Below are 25704 nucleotides of genomic sequence, written 5' to 3' on the forward strand. Positions count from 1 at the left end.
ATTGATTAACTTTCTCTTAAGGGTAAATGTTCCTTACCGAAAGTGAACTCTGGATACGCAAGTCCGTGATCCCACAATGCACACCAAGCCCCCGTACTATTCAGAAAAATATGACTTTCATCAAAGCTGTCATTATAAGAAGACTTTACTTTAGTCGTGTAATTGACAAGGTTGTCTGTAAGAAGCGCACCACATCCGGGACCTGTTAAAATGTACATGCGAAAATGATTAGTTATTCATACGCAAGAGACCATTAGATCCAAGAAAACTTTGCCACTTGGCTGCGTCTTGAAAGTGAATTTGTTTAGTTCTCCAAAGCAGCCTATTGTCGCTGAATTTAGGTGCCCTTGAAACAAAACCAAAGCGGTTTAGCTGAGAAGAACTCGCGCGAATAGTTTCGAACGGAGACGTTTTGAAAATGACGAACGGAGACGTTTTGAAAATGACGAACGGAGACGTTTTGAAAATGACGAACGGAGACGTTTTGAAAATGACGAACGGAGACGTTTTGAAAATGACGAACGGAGATGTTTTGAAAATGACGAACGGAGATGTTTTGAAAATGACGAACGGAGACGTTTTGAAAATGACTAACTTGAGTGACGTGCCATAAGTTTCAAAGCAAAGGAATTACAACGCTTTTCCTGTCGTGGCTATGGCATTGCAGAAATTTTAGTTATGTTGGCCGACTCCTTCACGCAAATAACACTTGACGGAATGTTTCTTCATTCGCTTTTCCTCCAAAAGAGGAAAAGTTTAAAGCTGTTTATGGTTTGCCAGAAAAAAAAAAACTTTCAACCAATAAATCTTGTCAGACGTGTAAATCAAGTTAGGCCAGGTATGCTACGATAATTCAGTCTACCGAGCTTTCGCCGATCTACGGCATCATCAGGGAATGTAGAGGGAATCTTTGAAGTGAAGAGTATATCGGGCGAGGTGTTAGGCTAGGTAATCGGGGTTCAGCAGACAATAAGACAGGACAATGGCAGGAATGTAAATGCGGTAGAAATAGTTAGAACGAAAGGTCTTAGCAGAAAATAAATGTAGTGTTGTAAGAATAAAAGGTCAATGAGTTCGGCTCACTCCTCCCTAGAGTTGATTTCGGGCTTAGGTTTTCTAATCTTTAGTGCCTCGAGGAGGAGAAGGTTTACTGGTTCATTGTGGTTGTCGATAATTTTAGGAAAACATCATAGGGTCAACCTCCAGTCTTCCTTTTCAAGACGTTTCATTACTTTTCTTTTTTTCATCTTGAATAAATACGTTATGATATATTGTCATGTTTTATTTTCACGTTTTTGGTGATCCTTTGGCATGCGAGTAAATGCGTGAACACAGAAGATTTGTTGTTGTTAAATTTCTTTTACGCGGTCTTATGTATGTCGGTAAGTGCTGCCGACGTAGAATTGGTGGCATTTGACGCATGTGATCTTGAAGATGGTGCATCTGCGTAAACAAAACTTTGTGTGTGCAACAGGGCAGTTGGTGCGTTTACATTCTGGTTCGTCTCTCTTGGTGGATAGGGCGTTTCTTAGAGTGTAGGCTTTATGGGTTATTCGGACGTCGATGTTTCTCAGTCTTGTTTTTAGTAATGTTAAAGGCGTGGTTATATCTCATGTTTTATCATTTGGCAACTTGAAGACTGTCGTTAACACCTTCTATAGCTATTTATAGAACCCAAGGATAGAATCCAACTAAAATTAATTATATCTCATGCTAAAAATAGAGAAAATGGAAAACAATGAGGCAAGTGCTCAAGCAGTGATAATTGAACCTCCTAGAAGAGATTGGAACTTTCTTCGTTTCCGGTGAAACACTTTCTCTCAAAGAGGAAACGATTACCCACTGAGAAAGTAACTCACTGAAATAACTCGTTTTTGGACTTATTGTTTTGCCATGTTTTATTACGTTTTTTTTTTTTTTCTTTTTTTTGTATTTGTACTTGCGCCAACAGCAATGGAAATCAGAGCTTTTTATAATTGTATTTAAAATTAGGGCTCTTCATTATAATGCAGAGATAAATGTTATGCCTCATCGATTCGTCTTTGAAGTTAATTGCTCCGAAGTACCCCCTTCTTTATTGCGCCTTTATCGAAACAAGGCGTTTTCCTTTCGAATCAATTTTTTTATGTGGTGCCCTTTTCCTTTAATCAATCTGAATTCGCCAACTTCGATATTCCTTGATCCGCAACTAAACCGCTTATGTACAAACCCTACATGAGCCTTTTAGTGGTTTTCCTGTTAATTATACTCCTTAATCGACAATCAAAAGCAAACCCAGACACCATCAATCACAATTTGAATTACTGATCTTTGAATAAATAGAAAGGTTACTCCAGGTTATATGGAAAATTCCAGTTGCATCTGTTCTCTGTAGCGATCATAAGTTTACTGCTGAAATCTGCGATCAGTACCACCTCAAGATAAAGAAAGGAGCGAAACAAGCGGACTCCTGTTTAGCTTGTTTTCGGCAATTTCAAAAGAGAGTCAGACAAGATAATAAATTGACCTGAAACTTTTCAAGAACTATTGTGATGCTAATGAGAGGGAAATTTTAACATTGATTCATTTGTTTGTTTGTCTCGTTAACTGACAATGATATTGGAACTTGTCAAAGCAGACCTTAACAACTGAAACAATGTGTAATTTTATTATCATAAATGTCTCGAGAAAATGTTCAATGAAATCGCATTGAGTTGCATCATGTCATTGAACGGTTGTTAGATTCGTCTTAAAACCTCTGAGACCTTATTATATTCTCTGAGGCCTGTACGATCACATTCTCCAAAGATGGGAGACGAATTACATAACCGAGAATGAAGACCTCTCAGTCTTGTGAAGCTGATATTTTATGATGCATGCCGGCAGAACTGACAAAATCCTTTTAAGTTGCATGAAACAAAGAATGATTTAAGTCCGAAATAATTAGCGGCAAGTTGATCAAATTCCGGTCAACAAGACAATTTTAACCACATGAAGGTTGAATTGGGTAAAATAAAATTAATCTTTTCCTGATGAATTGAATTTCTAATGGGTTATGCTAGAGACTTGTGATCAAGTTCGCTAGACCCTGTTACATGGGAAATTTTCGGATAGCTTTAACCTAATTGGGTAGTGACGTAGCTTTAACCAAAGGAATTGAAATAAAACGCTTTTCTGGCAATAGTGTAGTTTTCAAGAAATCGTGCGTCAAAACTACTGAGGAAAAGGAAATGCAATGCCATATATTGAGCATATCGAGTAGAGGAAGTACTCAGAATTGCAGAGAAAATTATGGCGTACAACGTAAGATCTTTCTCTTTGGCGGATTAAAAATTCTGAAACAGCACGTCCAAGCTTTATAAGCACGACAGTAAACAAGAGATTTTACCATTGCAGAGTTGAAATATTTTTACCTATGATTGTCATGAAATGAGGCATGTGAAATGCTGTTGAATACACCTGTCGTTACAATTGCGTCAAAGTCCGAGAAGAACTTGCATTCCAACGGTTTTCAAGAAATACATATTTGCATTACGAAGAAACGAGTCTAGTTGAAAGTCACATATCAAACAGAGTAGCAGTGTCTCAAAGTACTAGCTTAAGATCACTTCGCGGTGGTTATGCGTTCTCATCATCAATTGAAATCGAAACAAGAACAGAATACAATTTACGACATAGTTACCTTTAGGAAAATCCACCGCATAGTTTGGGACAACGATGACAAGTAAAATTTGCACGCAAACACAGACACCAACAGCTGAACGCATAATGCTCCGAACAGTTAGGAACTTAGTTCGCAACTGAAGTCTTCCGACGAGAAGCTGTGATAGTTGTTGTTATATTTCCTAATCTGTTGATCTTTTTAATCAATCAAGCGACCAGTCATGCATGTTATAAGAGGCATCTTAACTCCTTCGAGAACATGGCTCACATGTGCGTTGGTCAGGACTTGATCGAACTCTTCATTGTAAATGAACTGGCTTCTTTGAAACGATAAAAATTGCTCACTACGCCTTACCTTAAAAGGAATGAAAATGGAACATACGTTCCAGTCGAGACGACACCCTCAAACCCAGAAAGAACACTCGGTTAGGGGCACTCAGAAATTGAACAGTTTAAAATGACGAGGAAATGAAATGAGTAAATAGCTAGGATAAACTCGATATTCCTTTAATTATTCATCACTAGTTTACCACCAATGTAGTATCGTCAACACCTTTATTGCATATGATACGATACACCACGCCAGGGTTCTTATCAACCTTCAGGCAACTTATTAACCAGAAAATTGCCTAACAAACAGAGAAAGAACAAAACGATGAAGCACATGACAGCGAAGCAGAAAAATTGTTTTCTTACAAAAGAAAACGGATATTGGATAAACTTATTTTTATTTTAGACTACTGACCTTTAAGAGGACTCAATTTTTTCTTGCATTCTTTCCATTTTTATTTGAATTTTTATCTATCAACCCTCCGGCAGATTTTACGTCTAAAACTACCAAAACAAACAGGGAGAAATAAGCGGTGAAGCAAAAACGCAAACAACGAAAGCGACGAGATTAGAATTTGTTGAAGCATTCGTTTTCTTTAAGGAGATCTGATTTTTGATGCGTTATATGAGTTTTTGATTTTTTTATTCACTAAAGAAAGGAAGGGCTTGTTTTAATGAAACTGTTTACAAATTTTCTAAATAAGTCAAAGGACCCCCGAACGATAGTTTGACCTTGCACCACCTCCTTCTCTATTCAAAGGATCGGACTAATTGATATTTAAATTAAATTGCGGCTAAAAATTTTCACAGACGGTCTGAAGCTGTTTTGACAGCGTCAGTTTAGTTATGGATCTTTAGGGAACCTTCAATTTGTTGAATACCTAGCCGATCGTGAAAAACACTGGTGCATGTTTAAACAAATGAATAGGAAACCGATATAGCCATCGTGAGGGAGAAACACTAGCCTTGATAAACTAAGAGTTGGAGAAATAGTTTTCGTCTAACAGCTGTCATAAAAACGCTATAAAACGCCTTATTGGTTTTTAATAAATTTATTTTGATCTAATCTGCTTGTAACCATAAATAACTGCCACGCGGGAAGTAACCTAATATTTAATTAATTTTTTGCAAAGATATGAAAAATACGACTCATATTATTTCCAGGTCAGGAACATTTTTCGAAGTCTTCTTATACTATACGAAGAACTGTCCTTAACTTTTGATAAAGACAGTTGGAATTGCTAATGAAAATAAAAAAAAATTATTTGTCAAGCAGTTTTCAAACTCTTTTATTATTAATCGATATCTGAGTGGAAAATTGGAACGTACATATTTTTTAAGTGATATTCCGCAAACTTTGGACGCTTTACACCTTGAAAATGTCCTCTGTTATTTTAATTCAATACTTTAGCGACGCTTGCGAAATACTAAACGGAAGATATGAAGCTGGTCAGCTATTGAAAAGAAACTAAGTTCCATAACAACTGGCAATTAATACGTTTTCATTTGTCTGACAATTTGTCTGGTTATTAAATCTCATCACTTTATTCACCCCCTAGACGGTCTCTCTCAATCGTAATACACCACGGGAAAAGTTTAATTCCGATTACAGTAACCTACAGCGACAAAAGGCCACTTTAGTAACTATATGGACATAAATGGAACGTGTTTTCCGATTCAACACAGGCATCTGGAGATTAATCGATCTTAATCGTTCACTCGCCAACTTGTTTCAAAGTGGCTGTAAGATATTGAACAAGCTGCCCAAAGAGTCCATAATCACTTCAAAACAAGTGCTTGATAAACAGATAACTGCTGGCATCACTGTTATCTGTTTTGATGGAAGTTACGTTCACGAATGCAAAGCTTTAGATTTCGTGTTCTAAGGGAAAATATGATTTGTGCTTCACACAAAAGCACAAGTTTCTATAATGTTTTCGGAATAATCTGTAGGAATTGCTGTTGACGAAGCAAAAAAAAAAGGAAAACCATTGTTTGCTCAATCAGTTACCTGTGGGATAAGTCCCTACTTTTTCCGTTACAAATACAGCAAGGAAAATGGACAGAGACATAAAAAACGTTTAGTTGAGAATATGGTGGTCAAAGGTAGCGTTTACAACAAGATCGTTCTCACTTCTTCAGAGAGAAAATGTTATGGTTTTCCAAAAGCAGGAAGTTCATTCTTTAAGTTCAGCCATGCATGTTATATGAATCGACGTTCACTAGGAAACACTCATTAATTATTATCAATAAGTAGTAAACAAGGATAAGTAGAATGCCCTACTATGCCCTAAGAATGGGTATTTTTGACCCGGCGTAATAAAATCAAGGGCTTTAATCATGAACCTTCGAACTCAAACGGTGGCGCGACTCATAGTTAAGATTTGTAGTAACTCATGTCGTCCGATCAACTGGGTGAAATTTATCTACATACTTTCCCAAGTATTCACTCGGCCATCGTCGGATTTGAAGTTTCGCGTGAAATCGAGGCGGATAGATACCCGCATGTGATCGAGGCTATATGTGTCAGTCAGTCCAAGATGGCGTCGAAAAGCTAAATGAATCTGGCTTCGAGTCGATATCCACGGATATCATAAAACCAGCGGGACTGAAAAGAGATTTTTCCGTTTTACAGCTGTCACAAAAATTAGTTATAAAACGCTGTATCAATTTTGGCTGATTTTGTTCTTTCATTCTGCTTGTAACCGTAAATAACTGCAACACTGGAAACAACCCAAGATTTGAAAATAAATTATTTAATTTGTCCTGGGAAGTTCGAGTTTAACGAAACTTGTCGAAAAATTCCTCTGCCAGACGAAGACCTGTACTTGACTTTGAATAAAATTAATAATGAAGATAAGGAAAATAGTTGTTAAGCAGTTTTCAAATTATTTTATTGTTTGCCGATACTGAGACGAAAATTGGAAAGTACTCGTATCTAAAGTGATGCTCTGCTTATTTTGGATGCTAAAAACTTGGAAATGTCCTCCTTTACTTTAATTCAACAATCTGGCGACGGCTTGCAAATCCACAATCACTAAGAAGCTTTCAAGCTGGTCGGCCATTGAAAGGAAAACTAAATTCCAAAACAACTGGCGATTAATAGGTTTTCATTAGTCTGAAACTTTGTTCGGTAATTAAGTCTCATCACTTTATTCACCCCCTAGACAGTCTGTCAATCGTAACGCACTACCGACAAAAGGCCCCTTTGATAACTTGAATCATACGGACATATAAATAGAAAGTGTTTCCCGATTTAACTGAGGCATGTAAGAAATATTCGTTTTGAATCTCAAAATATAACAAAGTCGCTCGCGAACTTGTTTCATAGTAGCTTTAAGATATCGAATAGGCTACGAAGAGTTCGTAATCACACGAAAATAACTTCTTGATAAACAGATAACTGCTGGCATCACTACTGTCTGTTTTGCTGAAACTTACGTGCCGCAGCGTTTAACTAAATACTTTGTTTTCCAAGTGGAAATTTGAATAATGCTTCATCATACGAGAGCGTGAGTTTCTTCAAATTCTTCAGATAATCTGAAGGAATCACTGTTCACTGTTGACAAAACAAATCGACAAGGAAACCGTTTCGTGCATATTTACCTCTAGGATAACTCCCTACCGTTTCCGCTACAAAGACAGCAAAGAAAATGGACAGAGGCGAACGAAAACGTACAGCTGAGAGCATGGAGGACCAATATGGTATGGAATGGGTTTACAATAGCTCCTTCTAACTTCTTCAGAGTGGAAATAAAATGGTTTATCAATCTGCAGGAGTTTCATTCTTAAAGATCAGCCGTGCATGTCAAAGGAATCGAATACTATCTATTAACGGCATTAAAGGGTAATATTCATTTTTTAACGCAATTGATTATCTTTAAAAAAAAAAAAAGACATATGAACGTCAAATGAATCGAGTCATATCCTACCCTGGCTGCACTTGACCACTGAAATAAAATTTATAACTCAAATTTAAAATTCGTTCGGGCAGACAAACACCGCAGAGATAAGAATAAACCGCTAACAAATGTGAATAGCGTGGTTTGACCCTTTACCTCCCATGAGTGACCAAGAGAGAATTTCTCCTTAAAATATCAATACAATATCAAGCATAGAAGTGATGAGAATAAAGTGAAATATCAATTAAGGAATTATTACTCGATCCAATACTAAATTCTCCAAATTGACACTATAAGTATTTTATGTCAGACAGTAAAGAGAGTTACTAATGAGATCTTGAGAGTTGAAAGGTTAATTGATTTAACTTATGTTTTTATTACTTATGAATAATTACCCTTCATTCGTAACCGCTTTATCGTTTTGGGCATCTCATTTATCCTTGTAAAAGAAATTTGGACTCTCAGACGACTTGAATTCAAGAAAATGTCAGCTATTCAAGCTACATAAGACGAAAATTATTTTAGACGAGACGTCTTTCGTTTCCGCCACTCATTAAATGCATGTGTGTTCACCCCCGACGTGCTGCGATTTCAAAGATGTTTGGTTCATTAAATTTAGGACAAAGTGTTTCAACATAATCATCGGGTCCATTTGATAGAGTCTCGTTCTCTGTCCGCGAGACTAGCCTCAAATAAAATGTACTTATTTTTGTCCATAGCAACGTTTTATGGAACCAAAAGAAAGAGGCAATGTTGACAACTAGATGGATGGCAAAGAATCACACTCGTTAAGGATGAACAACAGAAAAATGACGGGAAGAATTGGAAAAAAAATTGTTTTGCTGACCTTTCGGCGAGGATCCTCCGCACGAATTTTAAACAAGAATAACGAAAAATGCTCCTTTTAGCCACATATTTTCCTTTGTATTTGTTTAAAGGTTTGGTTCGATTAGTTCTTTGGTTCCTTAGTTCTTCTTCTGTAACATGTATGAAGCAGTCTTTTCGTTGAGAGATATATTTATACCGAGATCTCTGTTCACTTCTGATTGGCAGCAATGCAATTAGCATAAACCGTTCTTCCGCGTTCGGTCAATGATCTGCCCCCGCAACCTTCCGTATTTAATTCCAGTCAAAAATAGTATTTCCAAGGAGACTTCAAGTATAAACAGAATGTTTATTCTTAAAACAATGTTCAAAGCAGATTTCTTACACGTGGTAATACTGTACTAGAGGACCTTTGGATCTCAGACTGCCTCAATCCGAGCACGAAGAGCCCCAGCGATAAGCTCATAACTTTTTTTATGACGCTTCTAACCTGGAATTGATGATTCTATGTTGAGAAATATTAGGCATTGAGTATTATCGAAAACCAAGTTTCAATAACTTTCCGCTCGCTAATTAAGAACTTGGTGCTTATCACCTGGCTTATAAGCCACAAACGAAGATTTAGGATTGCAGATTACTTCATCTTAACTAAATGACGAAATTCCGCTCTTAAAAGTTCCTTTTGTAATGGTGGGAGCTCGCTTACGCACTTCCTCAGTTGTATGTCCGACTTCAACGCCATGTTATTCTTCTTTTTTCAGGATTTTCTGCTAGTCTGATCTCTTCGACGTTAAAAAAAGAGGCGAAATGAGGTGACTTCACTTACAGAAGGCTAATGGAAGTTAGTATAGGGCTATTCAAAACAAAATCCAATCCGTGATCGTTTGTGGCCTTTGTAAAAACGTTGTGAAACAAAGAAGGTCACCGATTATCAGCAAATTCTTGCTGTGCTTGCACTGTACGTTTTGGCGAACGAATAAACCAGTTCAGATTGTAACCTGGCTTAATTCATCCGCTTGATCACAGAATTAGCTCGTTCTTGTATTTTTGATCATTTCTATATTATCAATGAGGCATTCTTGTGGATATAACCACAAAAGATAGAATGAGAAAAATGCGTTAATGCTTTTCAAACCCGTGATTGGAATGTCTAAGAACTTCGTATTCATCACAGGAAATCTCAATTGACATCAAGTTTAAATAAGAACCCAAGCAACCAGAGAAAAGATCACCTTCTCATTGGGCGCATTATTCACGGATAGAACGTCCACGGTTCTTTTTCGAGCAAATCTGTCCTTTTGTAATAGGGTAGGCCTGTGAAACGGCACTTTGCGTTTGGATTTGCTCAAACGCACAGGTCTATAGTATATTGTTAAAAAATTAATATAGATCATGACAGGTAGATGAAATCATTACGGCATATCATGCCCACTGTGGAGTGTGTTCAAAACAGAACGCTACATAGCAAAGAATATTTGAGGTCAAAGTCTATTCGGTATCAGATTACTAGTGAGTCCCAATTTCTCGTATCCTATCTGATCTGAAGCGATCGAAGTCCCAATTCCTAGTATGGTCCAGGCCAGTGGGAAAAACCAGGGAGAGAGAACAAACTAGCTCTAGGGTAGAGCGTAAAAAAAATAAATATTTTTTCAATAACGCCCCTTGAGCGAGTCGCTTTGCAGCTAAATCCTTCTTTTTTTGGCTGTTCATCTTTTTTGACATTTTTCATTGTTTCTTCTGTTGTACTGCAACGGAACTCGGGATTTTCCTTTGCAGGTTGAGAGATCAAATTGAGCTACGAAGACGACAACCGTTGCATTAACAATACTTCCAAAGTGAAGCAGCGTTCTAATTTCAACTTCTTTTTTTTTTTAACACATTTGGCACATCTGTAGGTGCTGCTAGCAAAAAAATCATTAGCATAAATCAAAACTATGTCTTCCTGTTAAGACTGTTTAAATAACAACCACGCTAGCTGGCCATCATACCATTCATGACGTTACTTCACATCCTTGCCTTTCTGCACTCAGACATCAAACTGTACTCCCACCTTCTCTTTTCCTCGAGACATTGTTATCATTGGCTTACAAATGATCAGTTCTTCCGAAGCAAGCTCTATTTCACTATCGTTGTCCTCCGAACCACTCTCGTACCCCTCCACAGAGGGAATCTAAGAGGCTGAGGCAGAAGCCTCCAAATCGTTTTCTTACCCCTCCACACAGAGTGAATGTGAGAGATTAAGGTAGTAGCCGATTGCTCGCACTGGTCATTTGGAAATTTTACCCTTGCAACAGCATCAGGTTTCTGTTCCGCGTACACACTGCCGGTGGTAAACCCCTAACTTATCTTTCGAAGTCTCACTCCTCACTAATCTTTGCCTCACGGGACGGTAATTATCCATGAGATGGAATATGAGAAAAATGAGATACCGAGAGTAGATCCTCTATCTGTATCGTAAGTAAAGCTTGCCAATCAACGTTATCTTTGCAGTCAATGTTAATAATTGCTATCTTTCTTATAAGGCTGTTGACACCATTCTTCCAAAGCTCGATAAAATATGATATCTTTTGAGAGACAGATCCTTCAGGGCCATTCATGGTTGAGTCTTTCTTGAGTTGGTTTGTTTCTTCTTCTTTCCCAATAATGGATTTGATGTATCCATGTACCTTCTTCACATTCTGATTGAACTGCTCTAGTGGAATTGGCTGAGAGGTTGCACCTTTACGTATTATACCAAAAACTGTCATAGTGGATGCCCATGTGGTTTAGAAAATTCCTTGTTCCTGACAAACAAGTCATCAAGTTTATTTTCCCTAATGCTGCATTTGTAGCGAAAAGCATGTCTGAAACACTCACAAATGCCATGCACTTGAATGAAACTGAAATCTGTTTCTCTTCTATCCCGCACTCCCTTTCGTTCATCTTCCGCAAGAGTATCGACTTCCTAGGTCGATGGATTGTAAACCTTTTTTTGCCAAGTCACGATGTCGGTGAAGACGAGTTTGTCGATGAGTTTTGCTACCTTCTTTGCTACCTTCCTTACAGTTTTCAGCCATATTTTAAAGTACAGTCTCGATCTCTTAGTTACCATGCTAAAATCTGTACAGACCACCATTACGCTGTGATTCGTTTGGGTTGCTCAAGGTAGTTATCTTCAAGAGACAGTCAACAGCTTCATTATGTAATTGCACATCTTGTATCAAAATGGATCAGAAAAGTGTCATCGCAATCTGATTTGCTAAGATTTCCACACAGCCCCACACAGTTCTTGGATAAAGAAGAGAATGGCGGTAACAGTAGATTGCCTTCGGGACTACGGCTTAGTTTCACGAAAATGTGGAGCTGAATCATCCCTTCAATTGAAACGCTACTCACGAGGGTCTATCTTTTTTCCCTGAACTAATCTTTTTATAATTTTATCGGCCATTCGGCGTGAATTGGTCCTCTTCTATTTTACGAGTATCCAGTTAGTTAGAATGTACCGCCTAGTGAAGAATTTCTGTCTTCAGCAAGTTTCTACTTGCTATGGGAGGATCGACTTAAATGATTCACAATTTGTACGCCTGCCTTTGAAATTGTTACGAATACTTCTCAGCGTTTCTAATTGACGGACATGTAAGTATAGCATTACTTGTAGAGAACTAATTCTAAATTGTCCGGCTTCACTTCATAAACTGCGCTGGACGGCAACTTGCAAGTGGAATTCACAATTGTTCTTATAGTGTCTCATTTTGTATAAAACCATATGGTGCGCAGGTTAGTCTCGACATATTAAAGCTTCGACCAATACACGCGAATAGCTTCCATCAGAGGAAATATACTTTCCAATGGAAAACTTGAATTCTACTGGAAATATACTTCCAGAAGTGCTACGACGGAACTCAATTAATTGATGATACGTACTTCCTGACACTTTCTTTCGCATTCTCATGGATTCCAATAGAAACGAATTGAATAAAAGGTAATTTATTCTATCAGAGTTATCGATTCTCTAATAGATTCCTTAGTTCTTTGTTTGTATGCATCTGACTACCTTGGTATTTGCATTCCGGTGGTAGCCAGTTTCCTTGAAAACTGAATGGCTTCCTCTCTTCCTTTCCGGAGGAGCCTTTTTGCCAAGGAAATGGACCTAAAGGTAGCTCTATTTTGGGATTCTTTCGTAGATGTACACAATATGCACCATGTCATGTTTTAGCTAATGTGACAAAAAGGGTTTAAAAGGGGGGGGGGGAGGTCTCAGGCCCCCCAGAACCCCCATACGATAACCTATCACGCTAGCCCGCTCTAAGAAACAAAATGCTTTAATTTCCAAAATTTTTACTAAAAGATAACATCAATAAATTTTTCTAAATAAAGCACACGATTTTAATAGCTAAACTAGAGGGTGACGGGGATTTTTTTTTAACGATTTGTGCGATTTATAGTAAGAAATATTATACTATTATATTATATTATTATACCAAATTAAAAAATTGCATGTTCTAAAACAATTTTGACGGCTTCTTGTTTGCCTTAAGAAAATTTTTGCGCTCAGAAAAGTAAGCAAGCAATCGCGTCTATCTAAATAAATATTGCGTTATCTAATTTCAAAGTTGTTTAAGAGACCTATCATTTGTGCTGAACAAATCATCTTCCAAGTCTGATCATGGAGGCGCCTTCCACTAGCCACTGAGAACGGTCAGACTATCACAATTCCACTAGCCCATTCCAGGCGTACAGTCAGTTCGTGGTAAATGGTGTTACAGTAGCGGTGTGAGAGAAGCGGCTGAGCGTAAAAACGAGGGAGGCTTGGATCGAGTCGCGTAAGTTCATCACGCGCCCCAACCCAAGCTCGCTCCCTTCTTTTGCTCCACTGCTGCTATCATGCCGTTCGTTTATTTCGCTACGTTTCACTGCACGCCTGGAACAAACTAAAATTCCATTGGAAAGGTTGATTAAAATCAGAAATAAACTGAAGTTTAGAAATTGACTGAAGTTCAGGATTTAAATATTCACGTCGGCAAGTTCTGATTTATAACGAAAGTAATTCTTGGAAGGGACGAGTCTGACAAATCAGGTCCGATTAGTAGTAAGTATTTAAAAATTGCTACTCGTCATCATTAGCTCTTAGGCGACCCAGGAAACTACTGACTATTAAAATTTCGGCTTCATGGTCACGAAGTCAAAGTCATAGCAATCAGGCTGAAAGAGAAACAAAGCGAAGAAGAAATCACGTGGTATTCATTCTTAATGCTTTTATAAGTTTACCCCATTCTCTATAGAAAAAAAGTAGTATGAGGAATTTCTGGCCAAAAAATGTTGCGTTAAATTGAAATTGTACTCACCAAACCAACATGCTTGTTTGGAAAAGAGAAATGACTCCAACAAAAGACAGGTAAGCCCTGAAAAAAGAAAAATAAGTGGAATATCGTTCATTACTTTACATGTAAGAGATAAGATTATTTTAAGCGACATACGCGAAAGCAAGCTAAGAAAACAGATCGAATGCGCGTAGAGTATGGAATCTGCAGAGGAGGAGTTAAACCCCAAGTACGTACCTAAAGTTTACTACGACTTATACACGGTTTTGGTCAGCATTTTGTGATATTTAAATGCCTTCCAGTGGTCACATGGCATGCTACACGTCCCTCGCTGAATGGTCACAAGCTTGTCGAACCACAGGAATACTGCAGAAAACTGCTACTTCTTAAACCACACACAACTATTAGCAGGGAGGCTGTTTCAGAGGGTAACAAAGCAGCTAGTCTTCTAAGGGTTTTAAGATTACCTGGTGAGTTGGACCATTGATAGCTTCCGACATTAACGACTTTGCCATCCCATAATCTGTCACCTGAAGACAAAAACAGAAAACGATTTTAGGTGCCATTTCCAAAAAAGATTTCAAAACAGGAGAGAAATAACTCCGGGTTCCATAAGTGAAACGAAGTATAGCTCTATCAACAAAAGTATCTATCATAAAGTTTGAATGTCGAAGGAAGCTCGGGATAATAATGGTTTGCTTCCCTTTAATCCAAAATTGGTAGCGGTAAAAAATTCGCGTTGCCCGGATCACCAGTCAGATCAAAAGTACTAACAATCGTTATTTGGTCACTTGTGGTTTCGAGCTAAATCATTTATTGAATTTCACGTACAATTTCGAGGAAAAAAGGACCAAAACTATCGACAGAACTGAAAACTAGACTCCAAAAATTAAAACCAAATCTTTCCCCGAGCTTTTTCCATCTCAAAACTAGATCACGTGTTTTAAGCAAAATTACAATTTATGTATCATGCATTCAAACGTTCTAAAAATTCACTGTCCTTCAGACCAATTTGCGTTTTCTTGCACTTCAGTAAATTTTCTTGAATTTATTCTGAGTCTTCTTTGGCTCCTGGTGATGTTGGCCTTTGCTCTGACTGTCCATTGCGATAACCTCAGTTTTACTTTACATACACTCCATCGAAACTCACTCTACCCATATGGGGAGTTATTATAAGCCAACGGCAGAACTCTACCTTGGTATCATAGCAACCATTTGGGCTTCTGTCTGATGGAATAAGCAGATCCCCTCGGGAGCAAATAGAGTTGTAGGGATTATTGTCTGAGTACGGGTCTGTAGGATAATCTGAATAAGAAGGAAGAGTTTCCTATCACGTGGGGATAAAAAAGAAACTACATATAACCCTAACAGAGTAGCGTTTCTGTGTTCATCGGGAAGAACATAAAAGATTAAAAAAACTTCATCCACCTTTTTAGAGAGTAATAAAGTACCTGAAGAAATTACACGCTTCTGATTGGCTGAAAACGAGTGCATTCTCATGTAACACAGGTGCAAAGTTGTAACACATGCGCAAATTACGAATAGCACGTGCAGGCTTTCAAAATTTCGTCTGTCTTTACTCTGTGATGTTGTTTTATGTACATTATTTACAAGTAATAAAATGATTTCTCTTGCAATTTGGTGTAATAAGCACTTGTAAATTTTTCAAAGACTACAAATTGCCCTTGCCCTGCGGACTCGTGCAATTTTGTTGTCTACGGAAATATTTACCTAGTATGTTATCAGCTATGCTAAGTTACTAAGGAAACTGTAGTGCTGCGTCAAATGTAAATTACTTTGCTATCATGCTAACTAGATACTGGTCTCTGTCACGACATGGTCAAGTTCAGCCACACTCTAAATCAAAGGCTTGGCAATTAAGTACACAACTATAAAATGGCCTCTTGACCTTTATCCACCTTAGCTGGGAAAGAGGCAAGCTTGTGAGCACGAAAACAATAACGTAATCAATGATTTAAGCACAATCGTACCGTTGTAACGTAGGATGTGTTTCATCGATGTCAAATTCTTAACCTGTAAAGTCAGAAAATTCATCTGTTACAAAATGGTCGAGCAGCATTATGAATCAGAATTCCTTGTCCCTAGACCAGCGATAATATATCATTTAAAGACAGATCAATGATCTAAATGCAGTAAGTTACCAGTCCTTGGTCACGACGGAATATCTCAGCCCTTGGAGCCAGCTGGTATGATCGAGACGGGCCGTGTTTCTTCACAAATTCAGGGTAACCACTCAGATTATAGATCTAATGAGATAACAAAGCACCTGATTAAAAACAATTAAACCGTCAAGTTTATTAAGATAGGCTAAGAACTATCGTCAAAGGAAAACAATTTATGTTCACTGAAGATATCAGAAAAGATGTATCTCGTGTATACACCAGATGTGATATCTTCATGTAGTTTACGTATTGTATTCAAAGCAGTCCCCACACGTTAAGTAAATCCTGGTTAGCATACAGCAAAAGCAGCAATGGTAAATGTGCACCCCAACATAGGTGGTGTAAAAAAACGGTGCCCCCCTCCTCCTCCTCCCTTCTCCCTTCCACACTTGAAGGGACACTTAAAATCACCTTGACTTGTGTCACGATCAGGGATGGGGAGAGGCAGGGGTAGATGTAATAACCAGCTGTGAGCTTGTGAACACTCTAGCAGCTACTGTCTTAGCATTAAACAAATTTTCTCAACTGTAAACGGCAAAGTGAATTTTAATCAGTTATAAGAGCGCCTTTTTGTTGGACTCACCTCTTCATAAAAGGGCACATTGTAAGATGGCCAATAACCTGCTCTGAGGATCTCAGTTTGATCTCCGCTGGCCACCAACCTGAAAGACAGATCATCACATTTTGGAAACATTGAAAAAATGTAGGCTTCAGTTCATCACAAATAGCTGTCTTGGGCTTTACTGTCTCGATTCTCCATAAAAATGAAATTACATTGCTTTGTCTTCAGTCCAACTTGAAAGCTATTAGGCCACCAGACATACCACACAGATTGATCCTCAAAATTACACAAACTCAGGAGCCCATTACCCGGAGCCTCCATACCAATTGTACCCTTGAGTCAACCCTGTCCCGTATCTTTTTATTTTTAGAACTGAGATAGGTGGGGGGTTCTTCAATTTCCCAGGAAAACACGCTGACGTTCGCATAACACCCGAAAAACAATGGTAAACTTTCCGCACTTTTTGCCATTATTGAAATACTTTCGTGCAGCCTGCAAGTGACGCAAGCAATAGAGGCCCACAGCTCTCTTATGATTGGCTATTATTTAAACACCTGCAAAAAAACCCTGTGGGAGGTGCTTCTAAAAATAAAAAGATACAGGACAGGGTTGACTCAGAGGGTTAGTATGGAAGATGGAAGCTCTAGATAATGAGCTCCTGACAAACTTTAACACATATCCCTTTTTTGCCTGAGTGAAATTAACTGCTGAGTATTTTTTCACGCAATAAATGAAAGACAGTCAGTCACAGAGCCAAGAAAAAATCTTAGAAACCTACATTCAATATGTAACTGAACGTAGAGGAGTCAATGGCAGTGTTGCTTGTGGCAACTTTGTGAATGTGATTTTCACAACCTACCCTGGAATCTGTTCCACAACCCACAGAGCTCCGCTTAGCAAACTTTTCTTTAACTCAACTCGTTTCAGATCCAGGATCATGTACTGGTTGTTGTAAGTACCTGTGAGACATAAAAAAAGGACAAGTGCTGAGGAGGGTCCATTCAACTCATAAAGGGATGTTACCTGTGGCACATCCCTTCCTTCTGATCATCATGCCATTAGGCACCCAGGCACATGGCACTTAAAACACAAAATTCGCAGGATTTACCCAAAGGAGTTGTGTGAAAAAAAGACTAGTTTTTTATCTTGCCTCCCCATTTGTGACAAGACAAAAAGCATCTTCCTTAATTTCATTACTGAGCTTAAAACTTTACCATCTTTCTTATGCTATTTAATCACTAAACACTTTCAACATCATTGATCCTGGCTGCATGCAGGATGCATGTCATATAATTATAAACTGAACTGTGTTGTGTTCTTGGGCAAAACACTCAGACTCAGTAGTAGGCTCTTCGGCTATGTGGTAGGTTCATAGGCTCCATACTAGGCTCCTAGGCTCAGTAGTAGGCTCCTAGGCTCAGTAGTAGGCTCCTAGGCTCAGTAGTAGGCTCCTAGGCTCAGTAGTAGGCTCCTAGGCTCAGTAGTAGGCTCCTAGGCTCAGTAGTAGGCTCCTAAGCTTAGGGTAAGCTCTTAGGCTTCGTGCTCAGCCCCTAAGCTCAGTACTGGGCTCATAGGCTTAACACTGAGCTCTTAGGCTCAGAGGTAAGCTCTTGGCCTCAGTGGTAGGCTCTTCAGCTCAGTAGTGGGCTCTTATCCTCAGTGGTGAGCTCTTAGCCTCAGTGGTAGGATCATAGGCTTAGTGCAGAATGCAAAGGTCTGAGGTGTGATCCTCCTGGGGACTCTGATTCATTATTTTGTCCCATGCCATGAGTCAGCAACAAGACAAGGATAGTCAACCCTTTAACGCTGATTAAAATCTCATTACTAATTCTCCTTACTGTCTACAATATACTTCTCATGATGTTACTTGGGAGAATTTGATATTACATCAACTAATAATCTCCTAAATGATATTTCTATTTATTCTCATTACTTTACTACTTGATCTTTGAACATGTGAATTGTTAATTAACATCAATAGCATAATGCAGGAAAGAGTCTACATACCTGAGTTATACTGTTCATAAACCTCTGCCCATTCCTCACCATTGTGAGCCATCAAGTTAGCAAGACGTACTCTATGCCAGGCTAGAAGGGATTCCGTTGACACGTACTTGTACAGTGAAGTGTTGAAAACATTGTTTGTTGTCTGGACCATAACTAAGCCACTAAAAAGTCAGAAGACCAAAAAAAAATAGACACTAGCTGAATGTACAGTAGCAGTGCAGCTACCTGGAAATTCAGTGACAAACTTCCCCCTTCAGAGAAATAAATTTATGAATGTGAACTAAGTATACTTAATTGACTAATCCCCCAGTGGAGCTTTTCAGGGCCAATACAAACAAATAAGTAATAGAATGAATGAATAAACAAAGTCTTTAAAAATCCCAACTGGCCATAGACAGACCAGTTGACTATATAAAAAGTGCAGCTAGGGAGTTGACCTTGGGGAAACCAAGAACAAATTCAGTGAGTAGCAGAGTGGAGGGCTTGAACCCAGGATCACAAGATTAAAAGCCCAGCACCCCTACCACTAGCCAACACCATCTCCAAGTGTTGTGAAGAGTGTAATGTGGAAACAAGGTACAAATTGATACATATTAGTTAACATGATGTATCCACTACCAATTCATGGTTGCCACAGCCATAGGTGTTTGAAATTCCCTGACTTTTCCCTGACTTTTCCCTGACAAATGTAAAATTTCCCTGACCAACTGAATTAACAATTTCACAAATTAGTCCTGATAATGGCCTCCAACCTCCCCTCACAGCCATCCTCTCCACCCATTTATTAATGCTTTCAGCAAGACACACGCAGTGTACATGAATTGATAGTTCCTTAATGTAAAAATCATCCAGTGATACAAGGTAGCCAGGATAGCTTGAAAAAGACATCCGTTTTGCACCTGAAAATTTCCATCACATTCCACAATAATTCTCTATTGACTTTGTAAAGGATAACAACGTACATGTCATGGTAATGTGAAGCTTGTGGTTTTCACAGGTGACAAAAGCACAAGCACAACCGCATGCATAAGGTAAATAAGCTAAGTGAAAATGAAAGTCAACTAGCACAAAGACTAGCACAGGAAAAAAGAAAAATTCTGTGCCCTGTACTTCTGCTTGTGCTTGTGTTTTGCCTGTGTAGAGGCCTTTTCACAGTAAGATATGAGCTGATACTCTTGTATTTGTGCTTGGGCTTGTGCTTATGTGGTTAGAGAACACTGAACTTTTAAACCACCAAGAAAAAAAGAAAACTTAAACAGTACAATCGCTGTAAAGTTTAAAAGCCTATTTTTTTTAATTTTTCTATATTTTATTTATTTATGTACTCTTTGTTCTTGTTGTTGTTTATTATCTTCATTAATATCTCCTTGTAATAATAATACATGAAGCAGCACCTGTGATAAATGTTTTTTTTGCAGTGTTAACCATGCATTGTTGATAAATTATACTGCTAAGTGTAATATCAATGTAATAATTGTGATCAATATTAGTATTTTACATACTGCAAATTAGAAATGTAAAATAATGCTAGTATTGTATGTATCACTGTTTTTATCATGCAGTGCTCAGTGGTGCAAGTAATACAATTTTAATAATTATAATAAAAATTTATAATTATAAAGTTCTAGAACTTACTTGTGCTTGGATCTCTCAGATTGAAGTAGAAATGTTTGTAGATCCTCATTGTTGCACCATATGAGAACCAGCTACAAACCAAGTAAAAGAGTTTAAAAGCAAATTAAGTAGCCATAATATAGATAAGGTAATCAATGAGATGATTGGTAACCTTGAGAAAAGTAAGTCAGAAAATGATTCAGGTAGGAAGCTAAAAGTAAGGAAGATAGAAATACTTCACCTTGAATGTCCTGCGAAGATATCTTCATAACCTGGAAGAACTTTTATAAGTGCAGAACAATGGCCCATTCTTCCTAACTAAAGTAAGATAAATGACTGTGAATATATAAATATCATACATGTATGTGTAGACTGTAGATTAATCAGTGAATATGAGTGTGATCTTCCCTCTATCAAATGAGCTAAGAAGCCAACTGGGAGGTGGTCTACACTACTTCTGAAAAGAAGTTGTTCTCACTATTGCATGTGCTCCCATCTTCCAGGTCCAAGGCCTAATATCACTACTGCTTTAGGTAAGTGCCCATATTTAAAGTAAGATAACATACCAAACTTATTTTAGAAAAATATTTTACATTTTGGAAATTTTTTTGACTTGGTAAAAAATCTATTTGAAATTTTAAAGTGAATAAATTATACAACAAAGGAATATCACCTAAATTTACTACAGATTTTTTCAAGTGTTAGTTTGACATATTTCAAAGAAGTCCCTTGATGTAAGTGTCCTGTTCTCAATCCAGTGTCCAGCATGTTACGGCCTATTTACACGGCACGACTTTGTCGCATGCGACAAGCTTACGACAGGCCTACGACATGACTTAAGAGTCGTAAGTGAGTTGTAGGTTTGATTTACACGAAACAATTCGTGTCGTAAGCCTGTCGTAAGCTTGTCGCATGCGACAAAGTCGTACCGTGTAAATAGGCCCTTAAACCTTTAACTCCCAAGATCTGATTGTTAATTCTCCCCCTCACTGCAGCCTGCAATGCAGGCATCTTGATAGTGCGAGCTAACGCTAAAAAGCTCGCAATTGTTTGTTCGACCGGCCATTTTTGATTTGCAGTTAGAGTGGACGGTGGGGGTAGGGGGCGGGGGAGGGGAGAAAAGACAGCGTAATCCTCACTCCCCTACCCCCATCCCTCTCCTTATTTTTGACCGTTGACCGCCCCCTTGGTATAAATTTTTCCTCTCCCCAGCCTTCCGCTCCCATTAAAATCAAAGATGGCGGCCATAATATTCGTTATGAAATTACTCAGCACTGGAAAGCCTAAATTACACCTGCTTTACAGGCTACTCTCACTGCTACACATTTCCTTGCAAATTAGTTATGAGAACTTGGTGCTGGATCAAGATAGTGACTTTTACCTGATAAGTTTGAATATTCTCATTACCTGTTTGCTGAATGATGTATGGATATTATAGGGAGAAGTTACATTTTAATCACTACTGGGAGTCAAAGGGTTAAGCCAAGAGGTAACTGTGTCTCCTCCCATGAATGACCAAGACAGAATTTCTCCTCACAATATCAATATAATATCAAGCTGACAAGTAATGAGAATAAAGAAAAATATCAATAAGGGGATTATAATTTGATCCAATTCCAAATTCTCCAAACTAACATAATATGAATTGTATGGCATACAGTAAGGAGAATTAAAATGAGATCTTAGGAGTTAAAGGGTTAACAGATAGATTCCCTGTTGCTGTGTGTCTGTTCAGTAACAGATCAGAGATGATGTCAAAATGTGATGAGAACAAAAATGTGCCACACATGCATGGCACAGTGGAGCATATCACTGATGTTCTCACCACATTTTTTACATCTTCTGCGATTTATAGCTGTACAGATCCATGACAATCTGGAATCTATTTGTTTCATAAAATAAAAAAGCAAACTAGTGTTCATGGTGATGTCATCTATGTGTATTCCCTCCAATAGAAATAGTGAGAACCAATCAAAACGCATGAACAATTCAGCCTATCATATTATACTCTTCCATGCAGCAATAGTTAGTCAAGAGCTTGTATTATGAATACATGCAATCAAGATCAAAAGCACCTTGTACCTTAATCCTTTTATTCCCACATAAAATTTTTAATTCTCCTTACTGTCAACTATACAATTCTTATGATGTCAGTTCAGAGAATTTGGTATTGGATTGACAAATTATCCCCAAATTAAAATATTTCTTTATTCTCATCACTTATCTGGTTGATATTATATTGATATTGTAGGGAGAAATTCTGACTTGGTCACTCATGGGAGGTAAAGGGTTAAGAACAATAATAACTTAACACCCAAATTGAACTCTAAAGAATACCTTGGCTGTAATCTGCTCTTCTGTCATACTACTCCAGTCGGGTGGTCCATCAGGACTGATCACATCACCCAGAGTCAAGTAATCACCAATACCATTAAGAAGTTGGAAAGCAAACTTGCCCAGCACTTCCTAAAAAGATTGGGAAAAATTAATTAACACCAAATCATCTTAGGCAGCATGACTTCCTAAACTTGTATGTTATGCTGCAATCAGAATTTACCTTCTCCTTGGGTGGGTTCTCTGTATAACCAGCTATAAGCCCTATATTAAGAAAAATCAAAATAAGATAGAAAGCCTAAAATGGTCAGACTACCCAGTAATTAATACCTAGACAACCTAAGTTGAAGTAGATGTTGGTAATCTTTTAACAACTACACACACCCTACAACAGATTTACTCAATGAAATTAATACCATAAACATTACCTTAACAGAATGACCAAACTCTTATTAACAGATTAAACAGATCAATTATAACTCACAAATGCTACTTCTAAAACAAATTTCATTTTTTTAAGCATCTTAGAAAGCAAAAGTTGTTGAATCTGTTTCAAGCTCTTTGCTTTACAAAAAATGGATTGTGGAGTGGAAATTTTTTTCAGTGCCATTACAGCAAAGTGGAAAAAAGCAAACCAACAGGAAAAAGATGATTTTCCAGTCTGGATCAGTCTACATGGGAATAAACTCTGCTCTTGTTCTTGGCAAATGATAAATTTGAGGAACACTGTAGAAATCATTCACACTGTTTTATAACTAAGTTAATCAGTGACATTGGACACTGCATTTTGTTCAACATATTCTTGTTTAACCAGTTTGATCACGTGTGTTTTTTTTGTAATAATATCCTGATTTCATTTTAAGAGTTTCAATGTTTTTTGATTGAGCGAATTGATTCCTACAAAATAAACAAGTTTAACGGAGTTTTGAATATGATTATTATAAACACTAAGCTCAGAGCCTTCTATAAATTAATGAATATTTGACTAATATTGTTCACCATCATATTGAGACACAATGTTTCCCATTTGTCTCCAAAGTGAGCTGTTCTTTGATTCACTTTTTATTTTGTTTCTCATCCATTCTTCCTACAAAAGAAATAAAATAGGAAAAATCTTTCACTTTTGCATCAACAAGTTATATGTCTTTGCGCAGAGCAAAATTCAGCAGAAATGATCGAAAAAAAAAATCAAGAGTGATTTGTTCTATTCCTAACTAAGTTGAATGATTGCTATGCTCTGTTTCTTTAAAGAAAAGGAGGGATGTCATGTACAAGAGGGCATAAGGAAGCAAAGAAATAAAAAAGAGCAAGGTCAACTTCTTTGTGTGCAGTTGTGTTAGCAAGGGAACACAACAATGATGGATGTCAGCCAGTGTTAATGGAGGATGGAAGAGCAACATGGTTTACCAGAGGAGAGGATAGAAGATGTTTCCAAGCTCAAACAAAGTTTCTTTTCAACATCATAACTTCAAAGGTACCCTAAGGGAGACAACTAGCACACCACTAGGCAAAAAAAAATACTGTTTGTCATTACCTGGGCATCAAACCATTCTTCAACCTTTTCACAAACTGTTCTGATTTTTGGCCGAAGGCAATGTAATAATTGTTCTCATAATTTTCATTTATCCTCCTATAAGGAAACAAAATAAAGATGTTATTACCCTTTAACCCCTACGAGTGATTAGAAACTAAATTCTTCTATCAGCATCAACCCTAAAACAAACATTGAGGTCATGAGAATAAAGGAAATGATCACCAACTAAAGAAGCTCTTGATTGTTAAGCAAATTCTCCTTGTCAGTACCATAGGAAATGTATAGAGAACAGTATAGAGAAAACGTATACTGATGTTAGGGTGTAAAGGGTTTTTAAACATTCTCTCTTACTCATCAGAAGTAAATTCAGTTGGGAAGTTAACAATATAATGAGTTCATCTTCAAGACATTTACCCTGCAGTCAAAGCTCCCTCAAGATACCCTGCCGCAAACATGATAGTCTGATCACTGTAACTTCCTGTTGAACCTGAAGCAATGTTAAGTTCACCCCATCTAAAATTGAATAAAAAAAACCAGCAAATATAAATTTACTAACCAAAGCCAGGAAATAGCTCACTTTCCACTATTTGTTAAATGGTGAAAGATTCCTCACCAAGTTTCATATGCATCCCATTTGTCATGAACTCCAAGTATCATCAACTGATGGGGGGGGGGGGGGGTCCTAACTTAACATTGTATCAACATTTGAGAACATTAGTAGTTTTTTGGATGCAAAAGAGACTCAGTTTTCCTTTACAAAGGGGGAGGGGTGAGAGAGCAATCATCCAAGGACCCTCCTCCCCTTTCTCAGCTATATGTTTGCCTTTGGTCATACTTGTTTCACATACCCTGTAGCAATCAAAGCATCATCATAGGTTCCATAGGCTACACCATTTTCTTTGTCAAGTACTCCAAACTCTATGTGGTACTTCCTATGAAATTGTTATAGGAAATCCATTGTCAGTCTTTGTGTGACCATATTTATATAGGCTGTTAATGATTTTTATAGTCTAGCTGCATGTTTAGTTTATTCCTGATAAACTGTTATCACAAGCTCATGACTAGTTTAAATTTATGCTATATGTGACTTGTGTCTGTAATTTATTTGTAACTATAAAATAATGATAAGGTTTGCAAAGTTTTCATGCTTTTGTGAGGAAGAAGGAAGGTGTTTTAGGATTCCTGACAATCACAGCAATCCCTCTTTTCCTTTCCCCAAAGAAAAGGAAGGAGGGTACTAAATCTAATATTACAGTAATCCCATATTGACTAGAAAGTTGTTCAATATTCAACCATGATAACGTGATGTCACACTTGGTCAAAGTTAGCAGAATTGAAGCATCCACCACTTTTCGTCCGAACATGAGATTCCTGTAATCATTTCTAAATAAATTATTTATTATCTATTACTTATAGTAAAATTTCCGCACAGCCCTATACTCATTATGCATTCAGTTCTTGGATAGAGGAA

The 25704-nt window shown here is 37.7% G+C and overlaps 2 protein-coding genes across 5 annotated transcripts in view; both read right to left on the reverse strand.

Annotated features, from left to right (window-relative positions):
• LOC113671973 (coadhesin) overlaps positions 1–7998 on the reverse strand; it is a 33580-nt gene extending 25582 nt beyond the window's left edge. For 2 of the 4 annotated variants that reach the window (XR_016186728.1, XR_016186727.1), the window contains exons 1-2: positions 3662–3983; positions 38–202 (exon numbers count right to left, since the gene is read on the reverse strand). Coding sequence is in view for 2 of the 4 variants with exons in the window: in XM_089206839.1 (XP_089062965.1) it covers positions 38–202; positions 7579–7663 (250 nt within the window). In the remaining 2 variants the exon portion in view is untranslated. Of the gene's footprint in view, positions 1–37; positions 203–3661; positions 3984–7578 lie in introns of those variants that run through there. The other 2 variants (XM_089206839.1, XM_089206838.1) reach the window with 2 other exon arrangements.
• Positions 7999–12984: 4986 nt separating this feature from the next.
• Positions 12985–25704, reverse strand: part of LOC149044918 (phospholipase-B 81-like) — a 59678-nt gene continuing 46958 nt past the window's right edge. The window contains exons 5-19 of the mRNA XM_089206894.1: positions 23699–23786; positions 22923–22963; positions 22703–22831; positions 20607–20683; positions 20387–20457; positions 19588–19650; positions 18752–18922; positions 17604–17703; positions 16766–16844; positions 16162–16266; positions 15991–16033; positions 15195–15304; positions 14467–14529; positions 14024–14080; positions 12985–13880 (exon numbers count right to left, since the gene is read on the reverse strand). Coding sequence (XP_089063020.1) covers positions 13833–13880; positions 14024–14080; positions 14467–14529; positions 15195–15304; positions 15991–16033; positions 16162–16266; positions 16766–16844; positions 17604–17703; positions 18752–18922; positions 19588–19650; positions 20387–20457; positions 20607–20683; positions 22703–22831; positions 22923–22963; positions 23699–23786 — 1245 coding nt within the window. The 3' untranslated portion in view covers positions 12985–13832. The remainder of the gene's footprint in view (positions 13881–14023; positions 14081–14466; positions 14530–15194; positions 15305–15990; positions 16034–16161; positions 16267–16765; positions 16845–17603; positions 17704–18751; positions 18923–19587; positions 19651–20386; positions 20458–20606; positions 20684–22702; positions 22832–22922; positions 22964–23698; positions 23787–25704) is intronic.

This window comes from Pocillopora damicornis, chromosome 5 (genome assembly GCF_964200805.1).
Source record: "Pocillopora damicornis chromosome 5, jaPocDami1.2, whole genome shotgun sequence".
NCBI classification, from domain to species: Eukaryota; Metazoa; Cnidaria; class Anthozoa; order Scleractinia; family Pocilloporidae; genus Pocillopora; species Pocillopora damicornis.